The sequence below is a fragment of the Lampris incognitus genome, chromosome 10 (genome assembly GCF_029633865.1).
Source record: "Lampris incognitus isolate fLamInc1 chromosome 10, fLamInc1.hap2, whole genome shotgun sequence".
In the NCBI taxonomy this organism is placed as follows: Eukaryota; Metazoa; Chordata; class Actinopteri; order Lampriformes; family Lampridae; genus Lampris; species Lampris incognitus.
The window spans coordinates 885216-910369 of NC_079220.1; the positions used below are offsets into that span (position 1 = coordinate 885216).

The 25154-nt window shown below is 46.5% G+C and overlaps 1 protein-coding gene across 1 annotated transcript in view; it reads left to right on the forward strand.

Moving 5' to 3' along the window:
* Positions 1-25154, forward strand: part of itga2b (integrin, alpha 2b) — a 108760-nt gene that overhangs the window by 3173 nt on the left and 80433 nt on the right. The window contains exons 2-3 of the mRNA XM_056288296.1: positions 8978-9108; positions 21068-21168. Coding sequence (XP_056144271.1) covers positions 8978-9108; positions 21068-21168 — 232 coding nt within the window. The remainder of the gene's footprint in view (positions 1-8977; positions 9109-21067; positions 21169-25154) is intronic.

Here is a 25154-nt window from a genome sequence, read left to right on the forward strand (position 1 = left end):
CTGTGAAATGAAGTAAATACTATATAAAACACAGTACTGTGAAATGAAGTAAATGCTACATAATACACAGTACTGTGAAATGAGGTAAATGCTATATAAAACACAATACTGTGAAATGAAGTAAATGCTATATAAAACACAGTACTGTGAAATGAAGTAAATGCTATATAAAACACAGTCCTGTGAAATGAAGTAAATACTATATAAAACACAGTACTGTGAAATGAAGTAAATACTATATAAAACACAGTACTGTGAAATGAAGTAAATGCTACATAATACACAGTACTGTGAAATGAAGTAAATGCTATATAAAACACAGTACTGTGAAATGAAGTAAATGCTATATAAAGCACAGTACTGTGAAATGAAGTAAATGCTATATAAAACACAGTCCTGTGAAATGAAGTAAATACTATATAAAACACAGTACTGTGAAATGAAGTAAATACTATATAAAACACAGTACTGTGAAATGAAGTAAATGCTACATAATACACAGTACTGTGAAATGAAGTAAATGCTATATAAAACACAGTACTGTGAAATGAAGTAAATGCTATATAAAGCACAGTACTATGAAATTAAGTGAATGCTATATAATACACAGTACTGTGAAATGAAGTAAATGCTATATAAAGCACAGTACTGTGAAATGAAGTAAATGCTATATAAAACACAGTCCTGTGAAATGAAGTAAATACTATATAAAACACAGTACTGTGAAATGAAGTAAATGCTATATAAAACACAGTACTGTGAAATTAAATAAATGTTATATAAAACACAGTAATGTGAAATGAAGTAAATGCTATATAATACACAGTACTGTGAAATGAAGTAAATGCTATATAAAACACAGTACTATGAAATTAAGTGAATGCTATATAATACACAGTACTGTGAAATGAAGTAAATGCTCTATAAAACACAGTACTGTGAAATGAAATAAATGCTATATAAAACACAGTACTGTGAAATGAAGTGAATACTATATAACAGACAGACGGTACTCTGAAATGAAGTAAATGCTATATGAAACACAGTACCGTGAAATGAAGTAAATGTTATATAAAACACAGTACTGTGAAATGAAGTAAATACTATATAAAACACAGACAGTACTGTGTGAAAATGAAGTAAATGCTATATAAAACACAGTACTGTGAAATGAAGCAAATGCTTTATAATACACAGTACTGTGAAATTAAGTAAATGCTATATAATACACAGTACTGTCAAATGAAGTAAATACTATATAAAACACAGTACTGTGAAATGAAGTAAATGCTATATAATACACAGTACTGTGAAATGAAGTAAACGCTATATAAAATACAGTACTGTGAAATGAAGTAAATACTATATAAAACACAGTACTGTGAAATGAAGTACATGCTATATGAAACACAGTACTGTGAAATGAAGTAAATACTATATAAAACACAGTACTGTGAAATTAAGTAAATGCTATATGATACACAGTACTGTGAAATTAAGTAATTGCTATATAAAACACAGTACTGTGAAATGAAGTAAATACTATATAACAGACAGTACCGTGAAATGAAGTAAATGCTATATAATAGACAGTACTGTGAAATGAAGTACATGCTATATAATAGACAGTACCGTGAAATGAAGTAAATGCTATATAATAGACAGTACTGTGAAATGAAGTACATGCTATATGAAACACAGTATTCACAATAAGCTTAAAGTAAGTCGTTCCGTATTAACGTTATAACCTTTCGAGTTTATGTTTGTGTGACTGTCACCGCGTCTCTGCTAGCTAAAGTTAGCCTTCCCGCTCATTGACTAGCATTGGCAGGAGTTAGCAAAAATACATTTACTTAATTAAATACACGTTTCAACCTGAGCTGTCCTCATAACGAGGTATTTATCTTTTAAAATGGGTAAGTACACTGTGCTTGTGAGGGAGTTTCCGAACCTGTGAGTGATGGGGAACAGAGCGGGAATCACCGCTGTGAGGGACGGGGAACAGAGCGGGAATCGCCGCTGTGAGGGATGGGGAACAGAGCGGGACTCACCGCTGTGAGTGACGGGGAACTGAGCGGGAATCACCGCTGTGAGTGACGGGGAACTGAGCGGGAATCACCGCTGTGAGTGACGGGGAATGTTTCAGTAGGCTATCTTATAAAGAATGACACACACACGAGTTGCTCAGTGCAGCCAAGTATAATCAAAGTGATGTAACATGTTCCTGAGCGCGGGTCATGTGTATCTAAGGTAAACTAGTGGATAGCCGATGGCATCGATCTATCTAGACCCGTAACATCCTCCTTTTCCAAGTATAAACACATACACATGAAGTTAGTGCAAAATAAAATTACTTTCATATACGAACAACCAATAACAGTGCAACAGCAGTAAATCTCTTCATATCCCATACCAGTGTAATAACCACAGTAGCGTATGATAACATTTCTCCTCTTTTCCCCCTCTCTCCCACATAGCAACCATCAACATTATTCAGATTACATAGTGAGTTTCAGTGGAGGTTTAGACAGCCGTCCAACCCTTGTGTAAGAGTGTCCATCCGAACGCGGAGCGCCAACAGGAGTAGATGGCGCCTTGGGCATGGACCTGATGGGGCTCGGCTCGAACACAGCCTGAGGGGTCTCAATGACAGTTTCTGTAGCTGGATCCCCGTCCGGTGTGTGTGCCGCAGCGGGTTCAACAGGATCGTGCGCGGCTCGTGCAGCTGGCTCAGCCACTCTGAGATCGATCCTGTTACGACGGTACAGGGAGCCATCAATGTCCACAAGATAAGACCTCGGCGCAACCCTGCGGAGACAAGTTCCGACTCTCCAGCGGCCAGTGTTATCACCTGGCAGGGGCTTCATCCGTACGACTTCCCCAATTTCAAGTGCCGGCAATTCACGGGCAGATCTGTCATAGAAGGATTTGGCGAGTTGCTTCCTGTGGCGCAGCTTTTCAGTGACGCCCACGACAACAGCTGGTTCCAGGAGCTTTCTGCCGCCGGGATGGACGTCTTCAACCGGCGGGACATGAGGCGTTGTGCTGGGCTGCTGCCCATGTTTTCCGTAGGTGTATTCCTCCAGTGAAGCACGGCTTTCCAGGGGTCTTCACCATCATGCGCGGCCTTACGCAGAAGATTTTTTACAATCTTCACGGCCGACTCGGCCTTGCCATTCGCTTTCGGGTGTCTGGGAGAGGAGGTCACGTGCTCAAATTCCCACTCAGAAGCGAACCGTGTGAACTGAGCTGTGAACTGAGGGCCGTTGTCTGTAATAACCTTCTCTGGCTGACCATGTCGGGCGAACTGTGCCTTACATCGCTTGATGACTGTCTCTGCAGACATGTCGGGTAGAAGCTCAATCTCCCAAAAATCGGAATAGTGGTCGACTATTAGGAGATAGTCTTTCTGTCTGAAGCTGAATAGGTCCATGCTCAAGACCTGCCATGGCCTGGTTGGTACTTCGTGAGAGAGCATGGTCTCCTTTTGCTGATTGTGGGCGTACACATTGCAGGTCGAGCAGCTGCTTACAAAGTCCTTTATCTCTGACTGTATGTTGGGCCAGTACAATGTCTCTTGAGCGTATCGGTAGCATGCATCACCCCCTATGTGACTTGAATGTATGCGCGTCAACATTTCTGGGCGGAGTGACTTTGGGATGATGACTTTTTGCCCCCGGAACAGAACTCCGTTCTGCACACTGATTTCATCCCTGAAGGGCCAGTACTCCCTAGCGATGAGGGGCGCTTCCTCCTTTACATCTGGCCAGCCCACGAGAACAGTCTTCTTCAGTGCCTGTAAGCATTCATCTCTGTCGGTGTGTCGTCTGATCTGTTCCAGCCGCTGGTTAGTCACATTCAGGTACTCTGCCTGGTTCACGTGCTGTATGTCTTCCTGCTCTTGTTGCAGAGAGCAGATAGCGTGTCGCTGATATGCAGTCCCTCTGCCGGAGCATCCAGCCGTAGCTCTGCTGAGCGTGTCGCTTATGAACATCTCTGGGCCTGGTTTGTAGATTACCCTCAGGTCGTAGTTCTGCAGAGTCATGAGCATGCTCTGGAGTCTCTTGGGCGCATTGAGAAGTGGCTTGCTGAAAATAGAGATCAGAGGCTTATGGTCCGTCTCTGCTGTGATTGGGTCGCGGCCATACAGGTAATGGTGAAACCTCTGGCAGGCGAAGACGATACTGAGACACTCCTTCTCAATTTGTGCATAGTTTTTTTCGGTGGGGGTAAGAGCCCTCGAGGCAAATGCGATGGGCTGACCTTCCTGCATGAGACAACAACCGAGACCGCTCTGGCTGGCGTCGCTCTGGATTGCGATTGGCTTAGTTACATCATAGTAGCGCAGGACGGGCATGGCTGTCGCCAGCGCCTTAAGCTCATGAACCGCCGCCTCGTGCTTAGGCAGCCAGTGCCAGGGTGTGTCCTTGTCCAACAGGCGTCGCAACGGCTCGCAGACAGTAGATAGATGAGGCATGAACTTGGCTAAATAGTTAGCGAAGCCAATGAGACGCTGCACGCCTTTGGCATATGTTGGGTTCGCCATGTCAATAATGGCTCTCACCTTCTCTGGATCGGGCTTCAGTCCAGCAGATGAGAGAATGTGGCCATGAAACTGCACCTCACCCACCTTGAACTGCAACTTCTTCAGGCCGAGGCGAAGCTTGACCTCGCGGCAGCGTTCCATCGACGCCGCAAGCTTGACGTCGTGGTCGTCCCCAGCCTCCTTGTCTGTGTCCCCGCAGCCGACGACCAGGATATCGTCTGCAATGGGCTCAACGCCCTTCAGACCGGCCAGGAGCTCGTGCTGCTTGCGCTGATATACCTCGGGCGCCACCGATACTCCAAATGGTAACTTGAACCACCGCTTCCTCCCCCAGGGGGTCCAGAACGTGGTCATGAGGCTACTCTCATAGTCCAGTTTGCATTGCAGGAATGCATCCCGAGCATCCACTAACGTGAAGACTCTGGCCTTGGGCAATTTATACAAAATGTCCTCCAAGGTAGGCATGATGTAGTGAGAGCGCTTTAGGGCTTTGTTCAATGGTTTAGGGTCAAAGCATATTCTCAGCTTCTCCGGTTTTTTAACAATCACCATGTTGCTGATCCAATCTGTAGGATCTGTGACAGGCGCAAGGTGGCCGTCAGCCTCGTACTTGTCCAGCTGGGCTTTGACTGCTGCTTTCATTGCGATTGGGACATTGCGAGGGGCACTCTGTACTGCAGCAACACTAGGATCAAGGTCAAAATGGACCTCCCCAGGCACGGATTCCACAGGGGAGTTGAACACGTCACTGTATCTGTTGATAAGCTGTTCTTTAGTTAGGGCTCCTGGTTGTGTGTGTTCCATTTTGAGCACATCCTCTGGAATTGTGAAATGCATGAGCCCTAAGCGTTCACAGGTGGAGCCTGACAGAAGAGGATGTTGGCTGGTCCTCACTATTTCGAATGAGAGCTTGTGTGTTTGGCCTCTCACAGTACAGTCAGTCTCAAAGGTGCCCATAGAGCTCAGTGTTTCCCCCGAATACAGCTTCAGTCTGGTGTCACTCGGGCGGAGAGGTGTGTTTGGGGCCAGCCTTTTCTTGTCTTGAAAGCCCATTACATTGCAGGTGGCTCCAGAGTCCAGCTGATATTGTTGTGGCCTGTCGTGGAGTTTCAGAGTCACAAACCACTTCTTTCCTTTGGTGTGCACTGCGCCGATTGACTCAAACATGTACAGATCATCTGCATCATTACTATGCTCTGGGGGTTCTTCTGTGTATTCCACACAGTTTACCTTGCCCTCAGCATGCCCCTTTTTGCTCTTTAAGCACACTTTAGAAAAGTGATTAAGTGTCCCACATGACCTACATTGTTTCCCGAAGGCCGGGCAATGCTCTCTGCCCCTTGAATGCGAGCTGCCACAATATTTGCAATTGCCTGCATCTCCTGCTGTTCTGGGTGGATTGCTCTGTTTCCATTGGTTTTGTCTGGGTTGCCTAGCAACGGCATGCACTGCCTCCGGCTGCGGTGTTGTTGCAAACTCCATTGCTCTCATACGGATGTCAGTTTGCTCTGCTGCGCGACACATGTCAATAGCTGTGACCATGTTCAAATCCTTCTCTCTCAACAGCCTGCGCCTAACGGCCTCGCTTGCAACTCCCAGGACTATCTTATCACGGATCATTTCATCTTTCAACTGTCCATACTCACAGGTTGCTGCCCTCTCTCTCAGTCTCGTCACAAAGGTATCAAACGATTCTCCTTCCTCCTGCTTGCAACTCCCGAAAATGTACCTCTCGTATATTGTGTTTTTTGCTGGCTTGAAGTATTTCCCCAACTCTCTCAGTATGGCGTCAGGATCCCCTTGATCATCTTCTGAGAGGTTCAGATTGTGGCGGTAAATATGCCTGCATTCACTTCCCATCACACTCCTTAGAGTAGCCGCTTGTATTTTCTTGTCCTTGCCAAGTATGCCCGTGACGAGGACGTAGTCTTCATATTCGGCCCGAAAAATGTCCCAATTGACGCTCCAATCGCCTGTGAAGCTCATCGGGGACGGTGGTGGAATATTCACGTTAGCTGCCATTCTATGTGATGCTATCGGCGCCGGTAATGCTAGCGTTAGCTCCTCTGTGACAACGTCTTCAGCAGAAGTACTTTGCTCTGAATCGGAATCCTCCGACATGTGACCTACTCAGGCCTACAAACTTAAACATGCGAGCTAGTAAAATAAGAAATACGTTCTCCGACTTCTGGCACCATGTTTCAGTAGGCTATCTTATAAAGAATGACACACACACGAGTTGCTCAGTGCAGCCAAGTATAATCAAAGTGATGTAACATGTTCCTGAGCGCGGGTCATGTGTATCTAAGGTAAACTAGTGGATAGCCGATGGCATCGATCTATCTAGACCCGTAACAGGGAACTGAGCGGGACTCACCGCTGTGAGTGATGGGGAACAGAGCTGTGAGTGATGGAGAATAGAGCGGGACTCACCGCTGTGAGGGACGGGGGACAGAGCGGGACTCACCGCTGTGAGTGACGGGGAACAGAGCGGGACTCACCGCTGTGAGTGACGGGGAACTGAGCGGGAATCACCGCTGTGAGTGACGGGGAACAGAGCGGGACTCACCGCTGTGAGGGACGGGGAACAGAGCGGGACTCACCGCTGTGAGGGACGGGGAACAGAGCGGAACTCACCGCTGTGAGTGACGGGGAACAGAGCGGGACTCACCGCTGTGAGTGACGGGGAACTGAGCGGGACTCACGGCTGTGAGGGACGGGGAACAGAGCGGGACTCACCGCTGTGAGGGACGGGGAACAGAGCGGGACTCACCGCTGTGAGTGACGGGGAACAGAGCGGAACTCACCGCTGTGAGTGACGGGGAACAGAGCGGGACTCACCGCTGTGAGTGACGGGGAACTGAGCGGGACTCACGGCTGTGAGGGACGGGGAACAGAGCGGGACTCACCGCTGTGAGGGACGGGGAACAGAGCGGGACTCACCGCTGTGAGGGACGGGGAACAGAGCGGGACTCACCGCTGTGAGTGACGGGGAACAGAGCGGGACTCACCGCTGCTGCCTTGAAAAGTTGTGAGCGCCCCCGGACGTCACCGCAGTCACGTGTCAGCGGGCCGCTGCCAGTACCAAAGACACGGGGAGGAGGGGGGGATTTTTTGTTGTTGTTAATAACTAATATTTTTACACATTGTGGGATGGGAATGACATGAATGCTGTCCAATATTATTTATACTTATGCATCTATCTAGTAGTGGATGTTCTTGTTTACTGGGGGGGGGGACTTTTTCGCCCCCCCCCATTGAGGGGACTTGTCCCCTCCATGCCCCCCCCGGTTCCGACGCCCTTGATTGGTGTAGCTTTTCAACAGCCAGCCCATGATATTTGTTTGTTGAGGGGCAACAACTGTGATTGCGGCCGATAAGTTGAGTCCACAACGTCGCAGTGCTGACAACACTAAGCAGATCTTCAGGCATATTTGCCCCGCAGTACATCAATTATGCGCGACCTTGGCCACCCTGTTGCAGACGTTCACCAAAGACCCGGCATGTTGTCGCCTCTAGGGCAGTCTCTGAGCCAGGCAGGCCCATGGCGCATCGAGCATATACACGCACACGCTTGAAAGGTGTTACCACCCCGCAGTATTTCACTGAGTCTTTGAATAACGCTCTCTGGTAGAATGACTTGCTTAGGTCAGTTGCAGCAGTGTATTGCCACTGGGCTATCAGCCTCAGGGTGGAATCGACGTTCGGCATGAGACAACGCTGAAGGCTGAGAGATAATTATTCTCACTGCCAGAAAGGGGAGACAAAACTTCCGTCCTGCAGGTTTAACTTAATGACTAAACCTTGTGCCTTATTACCAAACCAGTAACTAACTCTATAACCAAATTAAATCTGTCTTTATAAACCAGCAAATAATGAACCTAAACCTTACCAACCATATTTAACTCATAAATCATTAATTAAATAATTTAATTAATAAAGCCATCCATCCATTATCCAAACCACCTCTCAGCTGGATGGGACAGAGACTAGCTTAGTGTTAAACTAAAAGGACACAGTATATTGGACACAGTATGACACAGTATACTGTATAGAGCAGTTAGCATGCTAACGCCATTGGACAGACATCCATTTCTCAGCATTAGAAAAAAGATTTCTGAATGATGTCTGACATCATATCAAGAGAAATCAGGGGTTACCTTGATCCAAAATTATCTGGCCCTGTGGTGGCCTGGTGGCTGAGCCAGGGTGTCTCCCCATCTGCTGCCCAATGACTGCTGGGATAGGCTCCAGCATCACCGCGACCCTGAGCACGATAAGCGGTTCAGATAATGGATGGATGGAATGGATGGATGGATTGTTATAATAGTGCATGAGGTGCAAAAGTAAGGCTATCGTTAGTAAAATTATTTCATAGAGCACTCATAAACCAACGTTCTCTCGCTGACCAATCCTCTTTCTCCTCAACAGAGCCTATATTGTCATTGGAGCTCCCAGAGCCAACACCAGCCAACCAGGAGTGAGGGAAGGAGGAGGCGTGTTCCTCTGTCCCTGGTCACCGTCAGGAGGAGCTTGCGAAATCATCAGCTTTGACACTGAGGGTAGGCTTTGACCTCAACTGACAAACATCAACATTTTGATAAGCTTGTCCACACGCAAACTGCGTTCTAGGTCACTGAAAATTGACCTTTTGGAAAACTCCCTCCAGGGTGAAGATTTTAAGAAACTCCGTTTTCCGTTGAAATTGTGGGTAAGTTGGCCAAGTTGTGTTTGATCACTTCCTGAAATGATCCCTTCGCTCGTGTACGAGCTGGGACCAGGAACAGGACCAGGAACAGGCAGAGGTGGTCAGAATGCCCCAGATGAGGGCAGGGAGTAGCTTTATAAGAGTGCTTCATGTTTGTATAGAGATGGTCCAGGGTGTTTTGGCCCCTAGTGGGGCAGGAGACATGCTGATGGAATTTGGGCAATACAGCCCTGAGGTTAGCCTGATTAAAGTCACCACCTATGATAAAGGCATTGTCCGGGTGTTTGGTCTGTTGTCTGCTGATGGCACATTGTAGCTGCTTCAGTGCTACCTTAGCATTAGCATGTGGGGGGATGTATACAGTGGCGATGGTAATGGCCGTTAGCTCCCTGGGCAGGTAGAAAGGCCTGCACTGAATCATAAGCAGCTCCAGATCAGCAGAGCAATGCCTTTCAACCATCTTTATATTGTTGCACCAAGAGTTACTGACATAAATACTCAAACCTCCTCCGCGGGTCTTGCCGGAGTCCGCTGTCCTGTCGGCACGGAAGGCTGTGCGGCCCGCTAGCTCGACTGCCGAGTCGCTATGTTGCTTTTGAGCCAAGTCTCCGTAAACATCAGCAGACAGCAGTTCTGCAGCCTTTTCTGAGAGGACAGCCTGAGTCTTATCTCGTCCATTTTGTTAGCTAACGATCGGCCATTAGCCATGAAGATGTTGGGGAGGGAAACTTTGAAGGGAGCGCTACTTAGCTTAGCATGTAGCCCGCCTCGTTCCCCCCTCTTCTGTTCACGTTGCCGACGGGGGCAGCGTTTCCACTGCGAGGCCGGTGAGCGGATAATATGGATGGGGAAGTTGTCCGTGATGGTGGAGGGAAGTGAGTGATCCCTTCTGAGGTTTAAAAGTATCTGACGGCTGTAGAAGAGCGCATGACCTACACTTGTAAATAAACTTAAAACTAACGTATAAACAACAAAGAAAACACAACACTGAACAGGGAGCCGCAGTAGCCGCTGTGTCCAGCGCACCATCATCCAAGATGGCAGCGCGCAGAACAGAGTTTTAAAATCAATTCTAAAAGAGCAGAGTTTTAAAATCAATTCTTTGACGGACAGGGAGCCAATGAAGCGACTTCAGGACTGGAGTGATGTGATCCCTTCCAGGGTTGGTCTGCCGAGAGTACCTGGACCTGGCACATAACAGTGCAGCCCGGGCCCTGCTCCAGGTCCGCACACACCACCTCACAAAGTCGGCTGCTGCAGGAACCCCCACTTCAGCCTCCTGGTCCAGGAACAGTGGCGGCTGGTACCCCTTCTGGCACTCGAATGGCGACAAGCCGGTTGAGGAGAACTGCAAGGTGTTGTGTGCATACTCCACCCATAGCAGCTGCGAGCTCCAGGAGGATGGGTTGGAAGCAGCCAGACAGCGCAGCATGGTCTCCAGATCCTGGTTTTCCCTCTCCGTCAGCCCATTAGACTGAGGGTGGAAGCCTGAAGAGAGGCTGGCAGTAGCCCCGAGGAGGGAGCAGAAGGCCTTCCAAAAACGGGAGACGAACTGAGGACCATGATCTGGCACCACAACACGAGGAAGGCCATGCACCACTGGCGAAGGTGGAGGTCTAGCTTCTGTATTTAAATCCAGCTTCCACTGTCGACAGACTCCGTCTGACAGCTTCTCCAGCTTCGAGCTGCAACTTTTTGAAATAAAGTGTAATTGTCCTGTGCTGTGCGCAGTGGTCTACCATCCACCAACATTCAATAAGGACTTCATTCAGGAATTCACAGACTTTGTGGTGGGGACTATAGTGAACTACGACAGTTTCTTAATTGTCGGTGATTTTAATATCCATGTCTGTTGTGAATCCAGACCTCTGGTCAAAGACTTTTTGAATCTTATTGACTCGTTTAATCTCACTCTATTGGTGACTGGCCCGGCACATGAGAAGGGTCACACACTGGACCTTGTGTTGGCCTTTGGTTTAAGTGTATGCATCACTGAAATATGTCATACACGTATATCGGACCATTTGCCTGTGTTATTTACTGTGACACTGCCGTGTTCTCAGGTTAAATCGCGCACCCCGGCACGCTGCCTGCGCACAATTAACCCTTTGACGGCGTCTCAGTTTTCTGTTGCTTTTAAAGATTCTATGCTTCACACCCTGGATGACTCTTGTAATCTCAGTGCTGATGACATTACCACTTTTTTTTTAACTCTACCTGCACTGACATACTGGACTTGGTTGCTCCTGTTGCAACCAAATGCCCTAAACCAGTGACAGAGCCATGGCTCAATGACACCACCTGCGCCCTTAGATGCACATGTAGACATGCTGAGAGAAAATGGAAGAAAGACAAACTTCATGTCTCCTTAGGAATTCTAAGAGACTGCTCATCAGACTAGCAGAGAACCATTAAATCTGCAAAAACACAGTTTCTATCAAACCTTGTGTCCAACAATTGTCATAGACCTCAGGTTCCTTTTAATACTATAAACTATCTTATAAATCCATATGATTCTCCTTGCATTGTGCCAACACCCACGCTCTGTGAAGAATTTCTTAAAGTTTTTACAGATAAGATCTCTGCTATTAGGGCCTCACCGTCTTCTTCGGCCTCAGATCCTGCTGTTTATTCTATGTGCCCAGCTGTCTTAGAGCAGTTTGAGCCCGTGTCCCTCTCCTTTATATCTGAGGTAGTTAACCATTTGAGGCCTTCACATTGGCCCCTTGACAGTATTCCACCCAGACTGTTAAAAGATGTTTTTACCACTGTTGGGTCTTGTATTGTAAATTTGAAAAACACGTCTCTTCTCTCAGGCTGCGTTCCTGCTGCTTTCAAACATGCTGTAGTACAGCCCCTCATCAAAAAGGGCAATCTTGATCCCTCTGTTCTTTCTAATTTTAGGCCAATTTCTAAGCTGCCTTTTCTTTCAAAAGTCTTAGAGAAAGCAGTTTATGTACAATTACAAACACACCTACAAATTAATGGCATTTGTGAAAAGTTCCAGTCTGGTTTCAAATCACGTTACAGCACTGAAACAGCCCTTTTAAGAGTTTTTAATGATCTTCTTTTAACTGCGGACTCTGGGAACTCTGCTGTTCTGGTGCTTTTGGACCTGACTTCTGCCCTCGACACGGTTGACCATAGTATTCTTTTATCACGTCTTGAGCTATGTGTAGGCATTAAAGGTATTGCCCTAGAATGGTTCAAGTCTTATCTGTCAAATAGAAACTTTTTCTGTCCATATAGACCAATTCTCTTCAGCTGCGGCCCAACTTTACTGTGGGGTCCCCCAAGGCTCCATTTTGGGTCCCATTCTCTTCTCATTGTAAATGCCGCCCTTGGGGTCCATTTTTAAAAAAACATAATATGTCTTTTCATTGTTTTGCTGACGATTTGCAAATCTATCTGCCTATAAAAACAAACAGCAGAGATTCTATACAGGCTTTGCTGAGCTGTTTAAAGGATGTCAAAACATGGATGGAGTTAAATTTCATGAAAATAAGACGGAAATTATTGTATATGGACAACCTGATCTTCTGGATGGTTATGATAGTGTTCTTGGCCCTTTAGCTTCGTACAGTTGCTCTTCTGTTAGGAATCTCGGGGTGACTTTTGACCGCTTTCAATTTTGATAAACAAATAAGCTCAGTAGTCAAAACAATTTTTTTTTCAATTATGGCTTCTGGGAAAAGTAAATGCCTATCTCCCTCCAAATGAACTTGAAAGGGTAATTCATGCATTTATTACCTCTCGTTTGGATTATTGTAACTCATTGTATGTTGGCATAGCTCAGTCGTCGCTTCGTCATCTGCAGCTTGTACAAAATGCAGCTGCTCGCCTTCTGACAGGAAAGAAGCGACGTGATCACATAACGCCTGTACTGGCCTCCCTTCATTGGCTTCCTGTCTGTTTTGGGATCCAGTTTAAGATTTTATTACTTGTTTTCAAGTCTTTAAATGGGCTGGCACCACCTTATTTATCTGTGCTAATACATCATCATACACCAGTCAGAGCACTCAGGTCAACAAAACAGATGCTCTTACATGTTCCGAAATCCAGGCTTAAGATTAGGGGCAACAGAGCCTTTGCAGTGGCTGCCCCTGACCTCTGGAACAACTTAACAGTACACATAAGATCTGCTCAGACCCCAGAGACTTTTAAATCTTGGTTAGAGACCTACCTCTTCTCGCTGGCATTCAATTCAAGTTGAGCTAGACACTGTGATTTTATTGTGGAAATATACTTTTACTTTTATATTTTACTGTTTACATTTTGATTTCTTTATTTTATTATATCTTTTTACATATATTTTTATATTCATGTGTGTCACTTATCTTATATTGTATTTTAAGCTTTGCAGCACTTTGGTTCAACTGTGGTTGTTTTAAATGTGCTATATAAATAAACTTGACTTGACTTGATAGGAGCGGTGCGGAGGAAGGACAGTTGCCAGCTTCTTACTGAACACCTCCCGGAGGTCAGCATACTCAGGAGGAACATTGGCTAGGTCAACGGGCTTGGTCTCCACTGACACTACGCACCGGGGTGTCTCCCAAGTATCCTTGAGGCAGGAAAACTGGCAGAGGGCCCCACCCTTCCAGCCACCTGCGGTCCAATCCAGCTGTGGGTTGTGTAAAGCCAGCCAAGGATACCCCAGCACCAGAGGATAGGCGGGTGAGTTGACGAGGTGCAGGGAAATCTCTTGCCAGTGACCCCTCCAGGTCCAATGTGACAGGGATGGTGTAAAGCCGGACCTTTCTGGACCCCAGGGGACGGCCATCGAGGGTTGTCATGTTAATGGCCTCCAAGTGTCGGGTAGGGACGCCCCACTCCTGGGCCTGGGCAATGTCTAGCAGGTTACTGGAAATGCTGGAGTCGACAAAGGCGCTGAGCTGATGTGCCTTAGAGTCCCAGGAAACAGTGACGGACAACAACATACGGGGCTGGGAAGAAGTAGGCATGGAGACTCGACCCGTCAGACTCTCCCCAGCTACTGACGGGTCTTGTCTTTTTGTTGGAGCCTTGGGACAGTGGGTGACGAAGTGGCCAGCCTCCCTGCAGTAAAAACAGCAGTCCTCACTCATCCGGCGGATGCGCTCCTCCCTTGACAGACTGGCCCCGCCGATCTACATGGGCTCCTCTGATCCCAGTGACAGGGAGGCTGCTACAGGTGCCGGAAAGTGGACAGTGGGCTGAGTGGCGTAGGCACCGAGCTGAGATCCATGGGCGCCCTGAGCTCTCTTCTACCTCCGCCGCTCACGGATGCAATTATCCACTCGAATGGCGAACTTGATGAGCTCCTCCAGGTCATCCTACTGCTCCCTGATGGCCAGCTCATCTTTAATGTCCTCCGACAGTCCTTGCTGATAAACGGTGAGGAGGGAGGCAGTGTTCCATCCGCTCTCTACTGCCAGCGTGCGGAACTTGATGGTGTAGTCAGCTACTGTCTCAGACAGACGCAGGGTGTATAGTCGCTTGGCTGCCTCCTGCCCCGTCACAGGGTGGTTGAACAGTCGGCGCAGCTCCTCAATGAAGGTTCGGTAGGACTGGCAGGCGGGCGCATGCTGCTCCCACAAAGCAGTGGCCCATGCCAGGGGAGGCCTAGACAGGAGCTGTGTAATAAACGAGATCTTAGCCGTCTCGTTTACAAACTTGGAGGGCTGAGCCCCATTGGCTAGCTCACATTGAACCAGGAACTGGCAGCAAGTCTCAGGGTTCCCAAAATACTTCTCTGGGGGGCAGGGGCAGGTTCCGTTCTGGGAGTCAGGATGGAGTGGAAGGCTGGTCAGTAGAGGCGGTCGGGTTGGGTGTTGCTGACACAGGGGGTGCTGTCTGGGTGGGCTGTAGTTGCTGGAGAGCGGTGGTGAAGCTGGTGAAGGCGGCCATCATCTGCTGCTGTTGAGGCTGGACCCGTTGCAGCTGAGAGCAATCCCCTGTCAGCTGCTGAAGCATGGGGTTGATCTCTCCAACAGACCTGGAGATGGAGTGGACGCTCACCTCCAGCGACTGCAGCTTGGTGTGCTGTTCGCCCATAAGTGCACCTTGGTTTGTAATGGCGGTGTGCAACTGCTCTAACTCTGCTGGGTCCATGTGTGGTCGAGTCTTGCTGTAACGCAGTGTGTTTGGTCCCAATTGCAGAGAAGAGGGAGAGGCAGTTGGTAAAGTACAAAGTCTCTTTACTGGACTTCAGCAAAACACACAACAACAAATGACAACTGCCAAACAGGGCAGGCAATAATGCAAACTTGAATAAACATTAAATACTAAACTAAACAAAAACACTCTCACACAGAGGAGGCAGATAAGGGTTCAGGATCCAAGAGTTTCCGCAGACCGATGTGAGGCCCCTCCCAGACTCGACAGAGAATGTCTGAAAAACCACAGTTAAATAGTCCTGAGGACATCATGACAGGCCAACCAATGCACAGGTGCAACTCATACTGGCTGGTTGCGGGCAGATAGGGGCATGCCACCTGTTGGCTGCTGGTCCTCTGGCTAGTGATCGTGTCAACAAAATTGTTAATGCAAACATTAAAATATCTATTAGTCAGATAAGAGCGAAACCAATTTAACGCTGTACCAGGAATGCCAACCCAGTTCTCCAACCTATTAAGCAAGATGGCATGATCGATGGTATCAAAGACATGGTTAAATCTGGGAGAATAAGAATAGCGTAATCACCTTTATCAGCATGCATAAGAATGTCACTGGACACTTAGTAATGCACTCTCAGTACTGTGTTTGTGACGAAAGCAGGATTGAAATTTGTCGAAAATGTTACGACCCTCAGTCAGCTGCAGGATTTGGTCCACAACAATTTTTTCAAGGATTTTGGCTAAAAAAGAAAGTTTAGAAATTGGTCTATAATTCTCTACCCTTTCCAGATCAAGAGAGGGTTTTCTGAGGATGGGCTGAACACAGGCAATTTTAAAGTAGTCAGGTACAGACCCGGATGTGAGTGAGCTGGTGATAGACAGCAGGCTGGGACCTAAGCCATGGAGAATGGATTTTAAAAATGTTGTTGGAGCTATATCACAGGGACTGGAGGAGGGATGCATGAGGTCTGCAGTATTAACAAGGAACTGACGAGAAACGGGAGCAAATTCCGACAGTGAAGGGGTAAAATTGGACCTTAAACCATCGATCTTGTCAACAAAGAAAGGCAAGAAATTTTCAGTCAGTCATTAGCAGAACAGGCAGAAATGGTAGGAAGAAAGGGATTTCACAAGCTTATTGATAGTACTAAACAGAAACCTAGGGTTATATTTTTTACTCTCCTTCAAGTCAGAGAAGTAAGCAGCTCTCGAACCTTTAATAGTTTGATTCAAATCAGACAGCAACTTCTTCATGTGGAGCTGATGAATTTCAAGAGTAGATTTTTTTCATCTGCGTTCGACCTTCCTATAGTCCCTTCTTTTCTGATGGAAGTTTTCATTGATCCAAAGGGTTGTGTTAATAACTGGGACAGCCCTGGAGTACATGGCAAGTCAAGGGCAGATGTACACAAGTCATTAAACCAACTAACCTGTAATTAATGTTGGTGAAGAGAGGAGGGCAGCAGGCCAGACTGGAGAAGAACTAGGAAACGTGGCTGCTGACTGCTTCTTACAGACGCCAGAGTTAAGGGCTGGTGTAGTAGGTGGCAAAGAAGCATCACAGCTAAGACATTTATGGTCAGAGACAGAATCAATAAAGAGGCATGTTCAGGGTGAAAAGTAAACCGAGGGTGGCCCACGGTTCTGTGTGGGGCCAGTGGCATGCTGCACAAGGTCAAAAGATTTAGAAACGTTTACAAAATCGATGCCAAATGAGTTAAAGGATCAATACGGGTGTTAAAATCACCAACTATAATGGCCCTATCGAATGTAAGAACGAGAGGACAACAGCTCAGCGAATTCATTAAGAAAACCTGGAGATGAACTGGGGGGGGGGGAGGGATAAAGGACTATACAGCAAATAGGGTTGTCACACAATTCTACAAGTTAAGATTTCAAGATGATTAGAAGAAGCACAAGTCAAAGGGACACAAGTGTAATGGCTCTTAAAGGCAGGCAGCTGCTATACCCCCAGCTAGGGAAGCCAACTCCACTTCGCTGTATTGCGGGAGATTTTCTTTTGGGGGGGGGGGTTGTGTATGTTGGGCAGACCAGAGTTGTCACGACAATCTATAAAGACCCTCACCCCGGTTCAAGAGAACACATCTAATCACAAAAATGTACACCCCCACTCTCTCCCCCATTACACAGCCATGTGCAATGTCAACCCACAAGTGTCTCTCTCTCACACACACACACACACACACACACACACACGCGCACATGGACACAGACACAGACACACACACACACACACACACACAGACACAAAGACACACACACACACACACACACACACACACACACACACACACAGACAGACACACACACACACAGACACACACACACATGCACATAGACACATACACAGTCACACACACACACACACACACAGACACACACACACACACACACGCACATAGACACACACACACACACACACACACAGACACAGACACACACACAGACAGACACACACACAGACAGACACACACACACACACACACACACACACACACGCACATAGACACATACACAGTCACACACACACAGACACACACGCACAGACACACACAGACACACACACACACGCACATAGACACACATACACACACACACACACACACACACATAGACACACGCACACAGACACATAGACACACATAGACACACGCACACACACACACACACACACACGCACACACACACACACACATAGACACACACACATAGACACACACACACACAGACAGACACACACACACACACACACACATAGACACACACACACACACACACACACACACACACACACACACACACACACACACACACACACACAGACACACACACTCAGCGGCCTGTTGCCCCTCTGGCTACAACTGGCGGCACAGCGCTCCTTCAGTGGCCACGTCATCAGCTCTTGGTAGCCAGGTTTTGGGTTTTGAAGGCCGCTCCCTCGCACCACTTGTCTTGACATGGCAGAGGTATGTGTTTGTCTCTGGTTCGGCCGTGTCCATGGCGGTTCGGATTAACGTTAATTGCAACTATAAAATGCTTTCCGTAGCCAGAATTCTAGCTAACGTTAGCTGCAGACTAGCAACGACATGAACGTCGTCAGCTAGCGCGCGTGGCAGCGTCACGTACACGCTTGCGCCCGGTCGGTTGAAGTGTTTACATATCACAGCGCCACTCTTCACAATAATAAACCCCTTCATATCAATTTTAACACATTCTTACATTTCAGATGGTCAAAACATCTCCCAGATTGGATTTGCTGCTGTCCGGGAGACGGGCCAATTCCGGGAGACTCCCGGCCTGCCCCCAGCACGACCCGTTAACCTGGGTGCATTTTACAGCTGGGTGGGCAGAGCTCCACTAGAGGGGCGCACTCCCCAGGTTTAAACCAGGTCTCAGTAGGAGATAAAAAGTCAAGGTCGAGGGAAGTAATTAAATCATTGAGAATAAAAGACCTATTTGACATGGACTGGGCGTTTAAAAGAGCAAAAACAACTGGGACAAGGGGCTTAGTTGGACTGGAACCACTACGGCAGACTGTTATCTAAATGATCTGGCCTGACAGCTGAAGCCCCGAAGTGCACAGGGTAGTGGGTAATAAATCATGGCCTATGCTAACAGGAATATTGTACGAGCCATGGGATGAGAGAGGACTCACCTCTAGAAGAGCTGGATTACAGCCGGTGATAACGACCCGGAGACAGACATCACGTTCTGTGTAACAAAGGGTGTTTTTATTGACACCTATGGAGCCAACCTGGGGGACTGGGGGGGGGTGTAAACAGTCATGAATACCGGACCGCACAACCGAAGGAAAACTGCCCGGCTACCCAGCTTGTTGGGCTGGATACCGTCTCTTCTTAAAAACAAAAGGAAAAGCATTCCCAGAACAAATCAAAATTGTCAATGAAGCCCAGATTATGAGCTCTGCAGGCTGACTGGAGCCAAGTGTGGAGGTGAGGATGCTGCTCAGGCACCCTACTCCTTGGGCCACTGTGGGAATAGGACCGGAAATCTACTACTACTTTTGGCTGCCCCCGTTAGGGGTCACCACAGCGGACCATCTGTATTTCCAGAAACAAATAGGACCGGAACTCAAAACAGATTTTCCATAAGACTTTGAAAGGTTAAACATGTTCCTTTTTAGTTAGTTCAGACTGCTGACGAGCTGCATCGTTAGTCCCCACGTGCACTGTGACTGGGTTGGTAGAAGATGGGAGCGAGCTAAGCAGCCCCGGGAGCTCAGCCAGGATGACGGGACCGCGGCTCCAGGGAAACAGTGTGTAGCTGTGTTAAAGAAACGGAGGTTCCTGATGATGGAATCGCCCACTATGAGGGTAGTTGGGGAGAAGAGGGGACGAGGAGCTGATGGTTGTGGGTTCTCAGGGCTGGAGACTGCATAGTCTGTTTCCGCAGGCTGTTAATGTCGCTGGCTGATGAAGGGGTGTCGGGGCTGGCAAATGTTGTGACGAGGCAGCGACAACAGACCTGCGAGAGGGATTCCCTGCCAACTCAGGGCAAGAAAGACTTCCATTTCTGAGCACGGCCTCTCAAGAGTCTTACGACGGGACGTCCTTGACCGAGATGAGGGCCGATGATCTGGCTTTGCAGTGGAGCGGCGGGCCACCTGAACATTGGCAGCCACAGGAGATGCAGAAGCTGTGGTTTGGCACACATCATTGTAGGACGGACAGGGGTTTGGAACAGGAGCATCGGCTGGGTTGACCGGGGTGTCATCAGACAGTGTCGCGTAACGGTTGGAGAGTCTAAGGCGAGGGGGAGAGGCAGCTCCGCCCGAGTCTCTCTTAAGACCGTGGAACACCATTTCGGCCCAGGATGACTGGTGGTTAGGTGTTGAGCAGGAAGCAAGCCGTGGGCTAGCTGGGGAATTAGCACTGACAGGCAGCTCGTCCAGAATGAGAAACTGGTTCTCCAGCCGAACCTCTGCTGAGACATTAGTGGAACTGTGCTCGTTGTGTCTGACTCTTCTTTTATCCCGGACAACGTCTGGGTTTGACACTGCAGGGGTAGAACAGGTCTTTGGCCTTGCTCCCTTGTTTAGCCAATAGCACATACCCAGATCTGATTTGCTGTCGGTCTCAAGCGGGTTTGGGCCGGACCAGGGAATAGTGTCCGCATAGTCATTGGCACAGAGCTCATTATTATTACAGCCGCTTCACAACGCGCTTCATGTCCCTGGTTCCGGTGGTCAGCCGGTTCCGGGATATCGGCTCAGGAAGCAGACAACAGAGCGTGAAGAAGCTTTTCGTCCTCTGGTATTTGGTAGACTAAAGAGGATCTTTTCTCAAGCTCGGGGGTCTTCTGGCTGAGCGTGGCACAGCTGCTGCATTCAGTGGAGGGCGAAGAGGGGAGGCCTGTTCAGCCTCCAGGCTTTTCCCCAAAGCCTGGAGGCTGAACATGACAACACAGCTGTATTTCCAGAAAGGAAACCGCCCATTCCGGCCACGGCACAGGGCTGAGTCCACACAGCTCTCACCACATACAGCCACAGCACCACGGAGTCGGACCCTCCGCTGCATCAAGTCTGTGCAGCAACCGATGATCCAGGCAAACCAGGAAGTTAATCAAAAGTTGTTAAAAGTAACGTAATGGTGTGCGTGTGTGTGTGTGTGCGTGTGTGTGTGTGTGTGTGTGTGTGTGTGTGTGTGTGTGTGTGTGTGTGTGTGTCTGTAACAGGTGATCAGGTCTACAGAACTGCTGGGATGGTCTTTCAGGCCTCTAAGAGCCACCAGTGGTTCGGCGCTTCAGTCAGATCTGTGGCCAATACACACTTACTGGTCAGCACGCATACACACACCACAGACACACACACACACACACACATACACACACACACACACTCACACACACACAAACACGCACACACACACACTCACACACAAACGCACGCACACACACAAACACACACACACACACACAAACACACACACACACTCACAAACACGCACACACACGCACGCACACACTCTCACACACAAACACACACACGCACGCACGCACGCACGCACGCACACATACACACATACACACACTCACAAACACGCACACATACACACATACACACACTCACAAACACGCACACACACACATATACACACACTCACAAACACGCACACATACACACATACACACACTCACAAACACGCACACATACACACATACACACACTCACAAACACGCACACATACACACATACACACACTCACAAACACGCACACACACACATATACACACACACACACACATATACACACACACACACACACAAACACTCACACACACACAAACACACACACGCACGCACACACACATACACACAGTCACACATGCACGCGCGCGCACACACACGTGACTTTTCATCATTTTTGTTTTTTTGCACTTTAATTTCTTTTTTTCTCAAACTAATCATTTGTCTGTCTCCTATCTAATGATCTGTCTTGTCTGTCTCTTATCTAATGATCTGTCTTGTCTGTCTCTTATCTAATGATCTGTCTTGTCTGTCTCTTATCTAATGATCTGTCTTGTCTGTCTCTATCTAATGATCTGTCTTGTCTGTCTCCTATCTAATGATCTGTCTTGTCTGTCTCTATCTAATGATCTGTCTTGTCTGTCTCTTATCTAATGATCTGTCTTGTCTGTCTGTCTCCTATCTAATGATCTGTCTTGTCTGTCTCTTATCTAATGATCTGTCTTGTCTGTCTCTATCTAATGATCTGTCTTGTCTGTCTCTTATCTAATGATCTGTCTTGTCTGTCTCTTATCTAATGATCTGTCTCGTCTGTCTCTTATCTAATGATCTGTCTTGTCTGTCTCTTATCTAATGATCTGTCTTGTCTGTCTGTCTCTATCTAATGATCTGTCTTGTCTGTCTCTTATCTAATGATCTGTCTTGTCTGTCTCTATCTAATGATCTGTCTTGTCTGTCTCTTATCTAATGATCTGTCTTGTCTGTCTGTCTCTATCTAATGATCTGTCTTGTCTGCCTCTTATCTAATGATCTGTCTTGTCTGTCTCTTATCTAATGATCTGTCTTGTCTGTCTCTATCTAATGATCTGTCTCGTCTGTCTCTATCTAATGATCTGTCTTGTCTGTCTCTATCTAATGATCTGTCTTGTCTGTCTCTATCTAATGATCTGTCTCGTCTGTCTCTATCTAATGATCTGTCTTGTCCGTCTGTCTCCTATCTAATGATCTGTCTTGTCTGTCTCTTATCTAATGATCTGTCTTGTCTGTCTCTATCTAATGATCTGTCTTGTCGGTCTCTATCTAATGATCTGTCTTGTCTGTCTCTATCTAATGATCTGTCTTGTCTGTCTCTTATCTAATGATCTGTCTTGTCTGTCTCTTATCTAATGATCTGTCTTGTCTGTCTCTATCTAATGATCTGTCTCGTCTGTCTCTATCTAATGATCTGTCTTGTCCGTCTCTATCTAATGATCTGTCTTGTCTGTCTCTATCTAATGATCTGTCTCGTCTGTCTCTATCTAATGATCTGTCTTGTCTGTCTTTTATCTAATGATCTGTCTTGTCTGTCTTTATCTAATGATCTGTCTTGTCTGTCTCTTATCTAATGATCTGTCTTGTCTGTCTGTCTCTATCTAATGATCTGTCTTGTCTGTCTCTTATCTAATGATCTGTCTTGTCTGTCTGTCTCTATCTAATGATCTGTCTCGTCTGTCTCCTATCTAATGATCTGTCTTGTCTGTCTCTATCTAATGATCTGTCTTGTCTGTCTCTTATCTAATGATCTGTCTTGTCTGTCTCTATCTAATGATCTGTCTTGTCTGTCTCTATCTAATGATCTGTCTCGTCTGTCTCTATCTAATGATCTGTCTTGTCTGTCTCTTATCTAATGATCTGTCTTGTCTGTCTCTATCTAATGATCTGTCTCGTCTGTCTCTATCTAATGATCTGTCTTGTCTGTCTGTCTCTATCTAATGATCTGTCTTGTCTGTCTTTATCTAATGATCTGTCTTGTCTGTCTCTTATCTAATGATCTGTCTTGTCTGTCTGTCTCTATCTAATGATCTGTCTTGTCTGTCTCTTATCTAATGATCTGTCTTGTCTGTCTGTCTCTATCTAATGATCTGTCTCGTCTGTCTCCTATCTAATGATCTGTCTTGTCTGTCTCTATCTAATGATCTGTCTTGTCTGTCTCTTATCTAATTATCTGTCTTGTCTGTCTCTATCTAATGATCTGTCTCGTCTGTCTCTATCTAATGATCTGTCTTGTCTGTCTGTCTCTATCTAATGATCTGTCTTGTCTGTCTGTCTCTTATCTAATGATCTGTCTTGTCTGTCTTTATCTAATGATCTGTCTTGTCTGTATCTTATCTAATGATCTGTCTTGTCTGTCTCTATCTAATGATCTGTCTTGTCTGTCTCTATCTAATGATCTGTCTTGTCTGTCTGTCTCTATCTAATGATCTGTCTTGTCTGTCTCCTATCTAATGATCTGTCTTGTCTGTCTCTTATCTAATGATCTGTCTTGTCTGTCTTTATCTAATGATCTGTCTTGTCTGTCTCTTATCTAATGATCTGTCTTGTCTGTCTCTATCTAATGATCTGTCTTGTCTGTCTCTATCTAATGATCTGTCTTGTCTGTCTCCTATCTAATGATCTGTCTTGTCTGTCTCTATCTAATGATCTGTCTTGTCTGTCTCTATCTAATGATCTGTCTTGTCTGTCTCCTATCTAATGATCTGTCTTGTCTGTCTCTATCTAATGATCTGTCTTGTCTGTCTCTATCTAATGATCTGTCTTGTCTGTCTCCTATCTAATGATCTGTCTTGTCTGTCTCCTATCTAATGATCTGTCTTGTCTGTCTCTTATCTAATGATCTGTCTTGTCTGTCTGTCTCTATCTAATGATCTGTCTTGTCTGTCTCTATCTAATGATCTGTCTTGTCCATCTGTCTCTATCTAATGATCTGTCTTGTCTGTCTGTCTCTAATGATCTGTCTTGTCTGTCTGTCTCTATCTAATGATCTGTCTAGTCTGTCTCTATCTAATGATCTGTCTTGTCCGTCTGTCTCTATCTAATGATCTGTCTTGTCTGTCTCTATCTAATGATCTGTCTTGTCTGTCTGTCTCTATCTAATGATCTGTCTTGTCTGTCTGTCTCTATCTAATGATCTGTCTTGTCTGTCTCCTATCTAATGATCTGTCTTGTCTGTCTCTTATCTAATGATCTGTCTTGTCTGTCTCTTATCTAATGATCTGTCTTGTCTGTCTCTATCTAATGATCTGTCTTGTCTGTCTCTATCTAATGATCTGTCTTGTCTGTCTCCTATCTAATGATCTGTCTTGTCTGTCTCCTATCTAATGATCTGTCTTGTCTGTCTCTTATCTAATGATCTGTCTTGTCTGTCTTTATCTAATGATCTGTCTTGTCTGTCTCTTATCTAATGATCTGTCTTGTCTGTCTGTCTCTATCTAATGATCTGTCTTGTCTGTCTCTATCTAATGATCTGTCTTGTCTGTCTGTCTCCTATCTAATGATCTGTCTTGTTTTTCTCCTATCTAATGATCTGTCTTGTCTGTCTCTTATCTAATGATCTGTCTTGTCTGTCTCTATCTAATGATCTGTCTTGTCTGTCTCTATCTAATGATCTGTCTTGTCTGTCTGTCTCTATCTAATGATCTGTCTTGTCTGTCTCCTATTAAAATGATCTGTCTTGTCTGTCTCTTATCTAATGATCTGTCTTGTCTGTCTTTATCTAATGATCTGTCTTGTCTGTCTCTTATCTAATGATCTGTCTTG